This window comes from Primulina tabacum, chromosome 5, assembly GCF_025594145.1.
Source record: "Primulina tabacum isolate GXHZ01 chromosome 5, ASM2559414v2, whole genome shotgun sequence".
Taxonomy (NCBI): Eukaryota; Viridiplantae; Streptophyta; class Magnoliopsida; order Lamiales; family Gesneriaceae; genus Primulina; species Primulina tabacum.
Window position 1 is genome coordinate 6,092,258 of NC_134554.1, and position 10,722 is coordinate 6,102,979.

The 10,722-nt window shown below is 35.2% G+C and overlaps 2 protein-coding genes across 4 annotated transcripts; one reads left to right on the forward strand and one right to left on the reverse strand.

Moving 5' to 3' along the window:
* Positions 1-203: 203 nt before the first annotated feature.
* On the forward strand, positions 204-4,287 carry LOC142545928 (synaptotagmin-2-like). Of its 2 annotated transcripts, none has more exons than XM_075653367.1 (12): positions 204-433; positions 1,044-1,142; positions 1,257-1,307; positions 1,464-1,587; positions 1,796-1,914; positions 2,108-2,209; positions 2,437-2,511; positions 2,636-2,712; positions 2,804-3,050; positions 3,293-3,643; positions 3,739-3,870; positions 3,960-4,287. In XM_075653367.1, exons 1-12 carry the CDS (start codon positions 302-304, stop codon positions 4,089-4,091), a joined length of 1,641 nt encoding a protein of 546 aa, XP_075509482.1. In that variant the 5' UTR covers positions 204-301; the 3' UTR covers positions 4,092-4,287. The 2 variants fall into 2 exon arrangements, with proteins under 2 accessions (XP_075509482.1, XP_075509483.1); XM_075653368.1 differs by having other exon boundaries at positions 219-774.
* A 1,436-nt stretch (positions 4,288-5,723) lies between these two features.
* On the reverse strand, positions 5,724-10,709 carry LOC142545929 (DEAD-box ATP-dependent RNA helicase 28-like). 2 transcript variants are annotated; one of them, XM_075653370.1, is made up of 10 exons: positions 10,577-10,709; positions 10,326-10,452; positions 10,162-10,238; positions 8,526-8,631; positions 7,602-7,720; positions 7,475-7,517; positions 7,169-7,270; positions 6,620-6,718; positions 6,468-6,542; positions 5,724-6,324 (listed from the first exon to the last, which is right to left on the reverse strand). In XM_075653370.1, exons 4-10 carry the CDS (start codon positions 8,619-8,621, stop codon positions 6,295-6,297), a joined length of 564 nt encoding a protein of 187 aa, XP_075509485.1. In that variant the 5' UTR covers positions 8,622-8,631; positions 10,162-10,238; positions 10,326-10,452; positions 10,577-10,709; the 3' UTR covers positions 5,724-6,294. The 2 variants fall into 2 exon arrangements, with proteins under 2 accessions (XP_075509485.1, XP_075509484.1); XM_075653369.1 differs by having other exon boundaries at positions 8,526-8,650; positions 10,155-10,238.
* Between the last annotated feature and the right edge of the window lie 13 nt (positions 10,710-10,722).

Consider the following 10,722-nt stretch of genomic DNA (forward strand, 5'->3'; position numbering starts at 1 on the left):
CATCTACAGCTTTAGATTTCCCGTTAAATAAATAAAAAAATATATTTAAATATTAAATAATTAATCATCAAACACTTACTTTTTTAGAGAGAGAAAATTAGTACTATTTTAAATTATTTTCTTTCCAAAAATACTGATTCTGGGGTCCCATTTATCCAATAGAATCAATGGGATATTTTCCCCCTCATATCTGGTTTCCGAGGAAAAGTCCACAAGGAAGGAAATTCGGAGCGTTGTAAATTACTCCATTAACCAAGCACCTGATTTACCGACATGCTTAGCAGGCCCCCACTCTTCGGGCATGAATAGTAAGAGGAAGCCGTTACATGTGGATCTAAATGGGGCGTTAAATGCGAAGACCGATCAAGAAATTTATGTTTCTTTTATCGCTCTATTGACTCCTCGCATCACCGAAAAAAGGAGTGAAGAAATTGTAAATTCATTCACTTTCTGTAATGTCCTTTTGTTTATCTGACTTTTTGTGTCTTATGTGTTTCATGTTTGATAGTTTTGTGAAGTTTTCTTGAATTTAAGACCTGTTTCTTCATCAAGATTTGAAGTGTAGTTTCTCGAGATAGAACTTTGAGGGCACTTCTCGTATACTTGTGGGATTTTCTTCTGTTTTTCTCAATTGCTGAGGGATATTTTGGTTCAAGATTTGATATGGGTATTATTAGCACGATAATGGGTGTTTTCGGATTTGGTTTCGGGATCACAGTTGGGCTTGTGGTGGGATACTTTTTGTTCATATACTATCAGCCGAGTGATGTCAAGGTTAGTTTTTTACGCAAATTCTGAAATCAATGCTAGCATTTGAACTCTTGTAACTTTTTATTTGTTCTTGTTTGGGTTAATCTTTGTTAACTTTTGATGTCTTTTTCGAACACGTTGCTGTATTTTGCATCGTTGATGGTTAAACTTTTACGTTACAAGATAACTTTCAAGTAAAAATGGATTTTTTTAAAAAAAAAAATTTACGGGGGATTGCATGTGTCACTAGTTGTGATGATGTCTTTCTTATTTGGAATTTATATACTCAACAGGATCCCCAAATTCGTCCACTGATAGAAAAAGATTCTAAAAGTCTCCAGAAGCTGCTCCCAGAAATACCTCTTTGGATCAAAAATCCTGATTACGATAGAGTAAGTTTCAGTTTACTGTGGTCTACGAAAGAATCTGCAAGGATAGTGTTATTTCACATCCTCATTTTTTTTATCTTATTTCATAGTTTCAAATTTCAAATGTATCTTCTGCAGATCGATTGGCTGAACAAATTTATAGGATATATGTGGCCTTATTTAGACAAGGTACGGTTATAAATTTGTTATGGAAAGTTGAAAGAAATTAGTCACGTTTTACATACATTTTGTGATTTCTTGAATTTTTGGTTTTTAGTTAATTTTATCATTTAACGTTCGGAAACATTTTTCATTGTCATGCAACTAACATCATAAGGTCCTCAGGCAATCTGCAAGATGGCGAAGAAAATAGTTGAACCCATTATAGCCGAGCAAATCCCAAAATACAAAATCGATTCTGTGGATTTTGAAACACTAACTTTGGGCTGTCTTCCGCCTACTTTTCAAGGTCTCGTCACTGATACATTCTCCTATATCCATATATAGTTTGCAGACAAAATGAACAGTGGCTATAAATATCACTAGTTTGTCATGTTGATGTAAATTCTGCATGTTGAAATAGGGAATTATGGGTTCCTCAAGAAAGGAAACTACTTATCGTTACTTTTTGGTGCATGTCTTCTTTATTTCAACATTTGGTTTACCATATGTGCCAGGAATGAAAGTATATAGCACTGAGGAAAAGGAATTGATTATGGAACTAGGCTTGAAATGGGCTGCGAACCCTAACATCCTGGTTGCTGTCAAGGCATTTGGATTGAGAGCTACTGTCCAGGTATTCTATCTATTAAATATTACACGGATACGGCGTGATACAGATACAAAATATGACAACATACAAAAACTCAGAATACTACATGGGAGTATACAAAGCCGTGGGGAACTAGCGCTGACTCCCTTTTTTACATCTAATTATCTACTTTTGACGACACCCCGACTGATCTAGTTTTTATTTTTGAGAATGCCAGGTGCTTGACCTGCAAGTATTTGCTTCTCCACGAATCACGTTAAAGCCACTGGTTCCAAGCTTTCCTTGTTTCGCAAATATTCACGTTTCTCTAATGGAGAAGGTGTGTGTTGATGGATTAATCTCTATTTCTGATATTTCACATGAAACTCAGTTGGCATTTGCTGAGAGGCCCGTACAAAGCAATACATATTTTTTGTATTGCAAATTGCATGCTAATTTCGTGGGAAATCAACAATCATTCATGGAAGAAGTTAAATATGTTCGGGATTTAGGTAACCATTGAATTGCAGACCTGATGATCTTTCTTCCTTTAAATTTTCTTTGTAGCCTCACGTTGATTTTGGAGTAAAGCTGCTAGGTGCTGATGCTATGTCCATCCCTGGGGCATACAGGTTTGTACAGGTAATAAATACTGAATGAATGTGTTATTTTGTAACAACTGAAAATTCTTTTTACCATGCCATGATACTGGTGTTTGAATTTCATATGTTGCATGCTCTTGTTAAATATCATGGTTTTTTTTCAGGAACTTATCAAAGATCAGGTTGCAAATATGTATTTATGGCCTAAAAGACTCGAAGTTCAGATAATGGATCCCTCAAAGTATGTTTCAATCTTCATGGTGTAAACATTCTCCAACTATAACAAGTTCTTCAATTACTGATATGGATTATTGTGTTTTGGCCATCAACAGAGCGATGAAGAAACCAGTCGGGATTCTCGACGTGAAAGTTGTCAGAGCCCTGAAGCTCAAGAAGAAGGATCTCTTAGGGGCATCTGACCCTTATGTTAAGATAAATCTTACCGAAGAGAAACTTCCGTCCAAGAAAACAACAGTAAAACATAAGAACCTGAACCCTGAATGGAATGAGCAATTCACTTTTGTTGTAAAGGATCCTGAATCTCAAGTTTTAGAGCTTACTGTTTACGACTGGGAACAGGTACATCGATGTCTTTTGCTATGCAATCATGAGGACGTGTTGGCCTCCACATTGCATTGGAATCCACAGTCATCTCTGATGTTCTAAAGTGGTTGCCTATGTTAGACAACAATCAAAATGTGGTGTTTGGGTTAAAAGATATGAATTGGACCATTACCAACAACTTTAGTAGATATGCTGGGAGGCACTCGATGCTACAATTTCCTTCCACTTATTTTGTCCCTGTTGATTTCTTTGTTTAGGTTGGTTTGCATGAGAAGATGGGATTGAATATAATACCATTGAAAGAGCTCACACCTGAGGAGCCAAAGACTATGACTCTTGATCTTCTTAAAAACCTGAATCCAGACGATGTTCAGAATGAGAAATTGAGAGGACAACTTGTTATTGAAGTCAATTACAAATCTTTAAAGGATTCAGAGTTGCCAACCAATCTTGCAGATTCAAATTCAGTTCAAAAGGCTCCTGAAGGGACCCCTGAAGGTGGCGGTCTGCTCGTTATCATAGTACATGAAGCTCAAGATTTGGAAGGAAAAAACCATACAAATCCATCTGCACGTCTACTATTTAGAGGGGAGGAGAGAAAAACAAAGGTAATAGTCTGATATATATGTGTTTCGGTCAAGAATTGCATGCAAAAATTGTTGTGAATGATCCATTTTTCTCCTTAATGGTACAAATTTGGCAGGCTGTGAAGAGGAACAGAGATCCAAGATGGGAAGAGGAGTTTCAGTTCATGCTGGATGAGCCTCCCACAAATGACAGGATTCACGTTGAAGTTGTCAGCACGTCGAAAAGAATGGCTCTACTACAACCTAAGGTAATTGAGAAATGAGCGACACAATGTTAGACCTGGTTAATAAAAGATTGATCTACCTCCGATCAACTTAGAAACTTGTTTTTTCGTAGGAGACGTTGGGTTATGTGGATATATACTTGTCCGATGTTGTTAACAACAAGCGAATCAATGAGAGGTACCACCTCATCAACTCGAAAAATGGCAGGATCCAGATTGAAATGCAGTGGAGAACTGCATCTTGAAGAGGGTATTTCTACAGTTGAAGAAGAGACTTGAGACATTGCTTTTTCAAGAATTGTGGCTCTTGTGAATATCGTTCAGTTGCAAGTTAGCTGTTAGCTATCTTTAGGGGTGGATTTTGTTTCCTTTTCTATTTAGTTAAAAAATTGTGTACTGCTTCAAGATTTTTTAATTCAGAGCTAATTTCTTGTTGTATTATATTAATAGACAATGTTATATTTCACACAATCATATATAATTAATTTTCAAAAATATTACTAAACTATAAACACAACAAGAAATTTATGCAAATTTCAAATCTTAAGATATAAACAGTCAAATTTCATTTAAAAATTTATTGATCAATAAAAACCACATCGAACCATAATTCCATTTAGAGTGGGTCCCTACCCATATTCACAATAAAAGTAATATTTTTCATGGATGACCCAAAGAAGAGATCCGTCTCACAAATACGACTCGTGAAACCGTCTCACACAAGTTCTTGTCTTCCATTTATATCTCAAGAGTTTAATATACTATGTCTAGCAACTCATTACTCAACAAACTACCTTTCAAATTATTCAGGAGAACTCCTGCCGGCTTCATCTGTTTTATTGAAGGATATCAGCAGATTGGAGGTCAACGACGAGGAAGATAAGCCAAAGTTTAAAATTTTCAAACAAGCTAACATTTTTGTGTGTGTATAATATATATTTTTTATTTTCTTCTATATAATATATTTTATTTTTCAAATAATTATTTTAAATATAATTTTCTATATTTAAATGATGACTAAGTTCATTGAAAAATGATTTACCAAATATATAGGAATTGGTGGAGAGAAATGTGGATAAAAATTGATGAAATGTGTTAAAAGTAATGATGAGTAAAAAATAAATAAATCTCTATTTACATAGAATGTCGGGGTAAATTGTAAAATTTTGTGGTGTGATAGGCATACCAAAATATATCACTCTAATGGCCTCAAAATTTATAACATAATACATATAGATTACTCGTAAGTATGGACACAGAAGCACCGAGTTGTAAAATCAATTACACTTCTTGTCTGGCTATTTTGGTCTGCATACAAAACTGGCTGAAGGAAAAAGTTTTTTTTTGCAGAGATGACACTTTTTCAATCCGGCCTTTATTTAGCGTTATAATCTCTTTGATTATTCATCCACAAAAACTTATAAACATCGGAAATTATTAATGCATCGTGCATATCTCTCCTTCATTTACTTGCAACTAATCTTGACAGATGAGTAAATCTCGTTCTTTGATTTTGCTATGGAAACAACTTTGCACAGGCAATTTAGGAGAATCAGTACTCCAATCCAATATATCAGTATGCAATTAAGCAGGTATACAATTACAATACTCTCTCATTTATCTATGTCAATCTCAGAGAACTTGTTTTCACAATTGAAGAAAGAATCCTTGGAATAGAATGAAAAAAATGCTGCATCCTTATTCTTGCATACTTGTAACATTTTCTTCGAGTTTGTCTACCATGTGTCACTTGCATTTGATTATTATGGAGATATAAACAAATAAAAATGACATAAATACTGCTCATTTTGCTAGAAACATGGGGTTGGTGCACTCATATGAGGGTTTTAAAATAAAGATGAGGATTTTTTTGCACATTTTCAGCATACACATACCGCATGCGAGTGTTCTCATGATTACAAACAAGAAAAAATCGTACTTGCAATTTTAGACCAGACGTATCAAAACTCCATATGCTAAATACACAAGTTGCAAAGATAACCAAGTCAAAACTGCAAGGAATTCCTCTAGCGCCAGACCGACTGCAAATTTCACTTATCAAAACCCAGGATGGCAATCGTCGGAAGGATGAACTGACTGGTTAATTCGTCCTATGTTTGCATGTCCATTCCATACAGCAGTGTGCCACCAAAATAGAGCAGAACCAGAACATAACATACTGTCATACCTTTTTAATATATCTGCGCTTATAACTGCACATATAAAACTGTCTTTGTCCGAATAGACGAAAAAATCAAGGCTTGCGTGATCAGAACTAAAACAGAGCCACGTTGAATCTCATACCGTGATTTGCTCTTGAACGATGATTTCTTCCTCCCACCTCCTCCAATTGCTCTTTTCTGCCTTTTCTCACTCATGTCATCTTGGAAAAGTTCCTGCATCTCTTCTGTTCTAGATCTATTCTTTTGGATAGGATGCTTAAACTTGTTATCCGTCTTTCGCATAATCCTGCCAGCATTGAAAAGTCGCATGTCATATTAAATATTAGCCTACAATTGGAACCTACTGTCCGGGTACAATTTTCCAACACAGTGGTGTATCTTTCAAATGAAATTCAGAAAATCAATAGAACACAAATCAAAAGAGAAGAAAATGCCTGCCTTTGTTTCCTCTTCATCCTCTAATGTCTCTCTAGCTGCCTCCATTCTCCTTCGTTTCTTCCTGGGCAAATTTTTCTAGACATATTAGTAGCTTAACGTAAAACTTTTTGACATCATAATTTGTACTAAAATAAATGCTGTACATTAAGTACCTCACGCTCTCGCTCTCTCTTTTCCTTCATCTTCAACTCTTCTGCTTGTTCAGCACTCACCACTTCTTTGCCATTACCTTTATGCTTATCTAAAACTTCCTACAAAATGATTTTGCAAGTGCCATCTCAATAAGTTAACAAACAAAACTAACATGGAAATGTTTTAATAATAGAAAAGAGTCTAGAGTGAATGCATATAATAAGACAAGGGATATGCATCACGCTGTTGAAAACAAGGAACACCACACTTGACGCTAGTCATCGGCTCATCGCCATAAGCATTCAATCAAAGTAACCCAACTCATAAAGGTGGTATCTATCACTCTCATATTGTCAAAATAAACCTCGTGTTTGGATAAGATATGCCTTGAAAACCCCAAAATGATTGCCATCATAAAACAGTCACATTAGCCCTAAACAGCAAAAACAGTAGACCACCTTAATGAATCATAAAATTTGAAGCATTTCAAATGTCCGTAATAACGAACGACTTCCCCAGCCTATTATATGTAAATTCCAGAGAAAGCATTCGTTAACAGGGCAAACTACCTTTGCTGTTTTTGCTACAAGCTTTTTTTCCTTCTCCGTGACGAACCAAGTTCTTTTCGGGGGTGCATAAATTTCATCTTTGTGTGCAATCATGTTTTCAGCCTACAAAGTGTCAAATAAACAAAATATAAATCTATAATTGCAAAGGCAAAAGGAAACTGTCGCTGGGAAAAAACATCTCCCATATTGATTAACCTAGAAATGGTTCTGAGAAAAATTAAGATTCACTAGTCATTATCAAGCTTTTGAGTATTTTAGCGGGAAAAAAATTAACCATTGAAAAGAGAAGATTGTAGGAAATAAAACCTTTGTTGCCTCCATTTCAGCTTTTCTTAGGGCTATCTCTTCCCTGTAGCAATCCAATGATAAAAAAATTAACGCAAACCATGAGGCTTTGGTACACGAAATCAGAAGGCAAAATATGATAATTTACCTTTCCTCTTGAAGAATTGAGGTCACTTGATCCTCCATTTGCTCAATTATTTCAGACCACTTCTTTATTTGTTGCTCAGAAACAATTCGGCTCTTCAGCCTTGAACCAGCTCTTTTAACCTGTCATGTTATTCCGCGAAGTCTTAGAACCAAGATAATTCCAAAGCAAAAGCACATCAATATAACACATCAAAGTTCTCTACATTCAGTAACAACTTTTATATGCCTAAGGGCTTAAGAATAGTCCAACGTGCAATAGAAGCCCATGCATGGTATAAACACTCGGGCATTGACATTAGGTTCTAGGAATTCCTTCGCACATACAGGGACTTCCCTAACTAGCTTTTAAAAACTATGAGTGTCCCAAGTAAGAGATTTACTTGGCTTAATTACCTCAATCACTTTTTTTTAGCAACCAAAAACAACAGTTGCAAATTGAAACAAGAACGTAATCCTGGAAACCAACTAACTCACTTAGATGTAGATTGGCCACATCGTATATATTCTCAGGCCTACAACAGAGGGTCTCGCAAGCAGCTTGATCAAAGTTGGACTGGGCTATTGTTTTCATAGAGTTCGAGTCTAGCGAGAGTACACTTTTACGCCCAGTCAAGCTTTGATGCCTTAAGCTTGAGTAGACGCATACTCAAGCTCTCGAAATTAACTTTCTTATTTTTACAATTTTTAATTAAATTTCAATTTTACCTTTAATTTTATAATAAATTACACATTTTCATATTAAATTTCAAAAAAATGAAGGGCTTTTTGAAAAAACTTTTGTAGGCTCGATTGCACGCCTCTATAGTCCCACCAAATGAGTAGCTCTTCGAGGATCTGTTTATTGAATGCAAACCTTAGGCTGAACCATAAATCAATCGTATGCCATCTTTTTTTAACAATCCAAATATTATTTCAACTTGCCCACCTTGGATTCATGAATTTTAGGAAGCATCCCACACCCCAACAGCCGGAGTTTGATTAGCTCGTCAACTTCCTCAGTCATGGTTGCTGAAAACAGCATGATCTGCCTCCTTTAGAACATAATCTGACCTGAATGGTAGAGCAATATCAATTAGACAATTACCTCAAAATATGAAGTTCAGAACTGATTGAATAAAAGAGCATATTCCAAAGAATAGATATGTTAATGATTAATGCTAATGTTAGTGTTTGTGACCCCATAAATAATAGGTGGTATTAAACAGATGCACTTGTATCCATAGAGTTAGCTTTCTACATAACTACAGCAGTGAAAAATAAAATAAAATAACAGGAATATTGTCAGGTGGCGACTTTCATTAACCAAAATAATATCCACAGGGAACAAATTTCGCTCTTAAACACAGGCTCCAGTTATTTTCAAATAAAATGGAATGATTGTTTGAATCATAATCATAAGGATTTCACAATTAATATCTCCAATGCTCTCTTTCCCTCCTCATAACTTAGATAATGAGTTGACATGCATATACCAATGCATTGACTTAATTATCCCTCCACCACAACGGGAGCATTTATATGACGAAACTAGATTCTTAAGACATGATTCTCACATGTCACAATAAAAACAACATTAAGCATCCATTTTCGGACAGAGAATGAAAAATGGCTAACGATAAACCAGTTCGTTAATTTCAGCACTAAATCCAAGCTCTAGGAGATGATCAGCTTCATCAAGTATTAAAACTGCAAGTTCATCCAGATGAACTGACATAGAGTTGCGTAGGTGATCTATCATGCGCCCTGGAGTGGCAACAACTATATCCGGCAGTGATCGCAAGGCCGCCTATTGCACCTAATACGGTATCACGTCACTATTTACCAAATACCTCAGAAATTGTTAAATAAAATGGTTTATCATGTTGGCATCATAACTTTTGTTCATCAATTTATTTACCAAATCACACAGTACAAAGAATAGGTCTCTTGTGAGACAGTCTAACATAATTTTTTTCGTGAGACGGGTCAACCCGATTCATTCTTAAACTGAAAAGTAATCGTTTAACATAAAAAATAATATTTTTCATCAGATCGGGTTGGAGATCCGTCTCAAAATTAATCTGTGAGACAGTCTCACGACAGTTTTTATGATGTACAAGTAGGATAACTTGTATGCTTAACTAGTTATTTTAAAGATTATTACACAATATAAATTGTAATAATGAAGTTTTCAAATTATTCTTTGGGCTTCATATAGCACCATAAAAAATGAAAGCATTTAACCAGATTCAATAAAGACATTACATCAACGAAGAATGCCATAAAATTCAGCGCATGGTATAACCAGTATACTCTCAATAAAATTAAGTGCATTACAAAATTATAATTATACCCTCAAATCAGATTGAAAAATATTCAGTTACCCATGGAAAAAAAAAACAAGCAAAGATCTAATAGATGTTTCTCTCTGTTTTGTTTAATATTAACAACAAAATAAAGATCGAATAGCTGGATATTAGTAGTTGTTACTGATGAAACCAGATATGATAACCTATCTTAAAACATAGAGGATTGGGTGATGCAGAAATTATTAAAGAAGCACATATAGAAAAACCTTTCACTTTGAAGATAGGGTTAATACCCCTGAACTTTGCCTCTAGGGTTACATGACCAGTAACATTTGCTGACACTGATCCTGCTATATAGATAATACATATTAAACCTTCTTGTCAAAGCATGCTCATTTATATCTGAATCCACCCAACAAAGGAGATTTTCTGATTACCATGTCAGTCACCAAATAAAAGAGGGTTGTGATTCACAATCAGACCTTTATTGAAAGACCACCAACAACCAGACAACATCTGATATCTGTCATAAACCGAGCAAGTTTATCTATCATGCTATGAACCCTGAAAGACCAAATCAAGTATTCAATCAAGGAACACTCACAAAAATTGGTTGAAAAAATAAGTAACGAAAACCAACCAAATGGATATCAACTTAATGTATTAACAATGGTTATTATATGAATACCATGGCATCAAGACGTCAAGAGATCAATACAACTGGAGCAAATTTTTGCTCTTAACCATTGTAGATGAAACCCAACCTCGAACCTGCAGCGTTCTTATAATAATAAGATAGTGTGTGCTTCTCAGTATTCTCATTATTACACATGC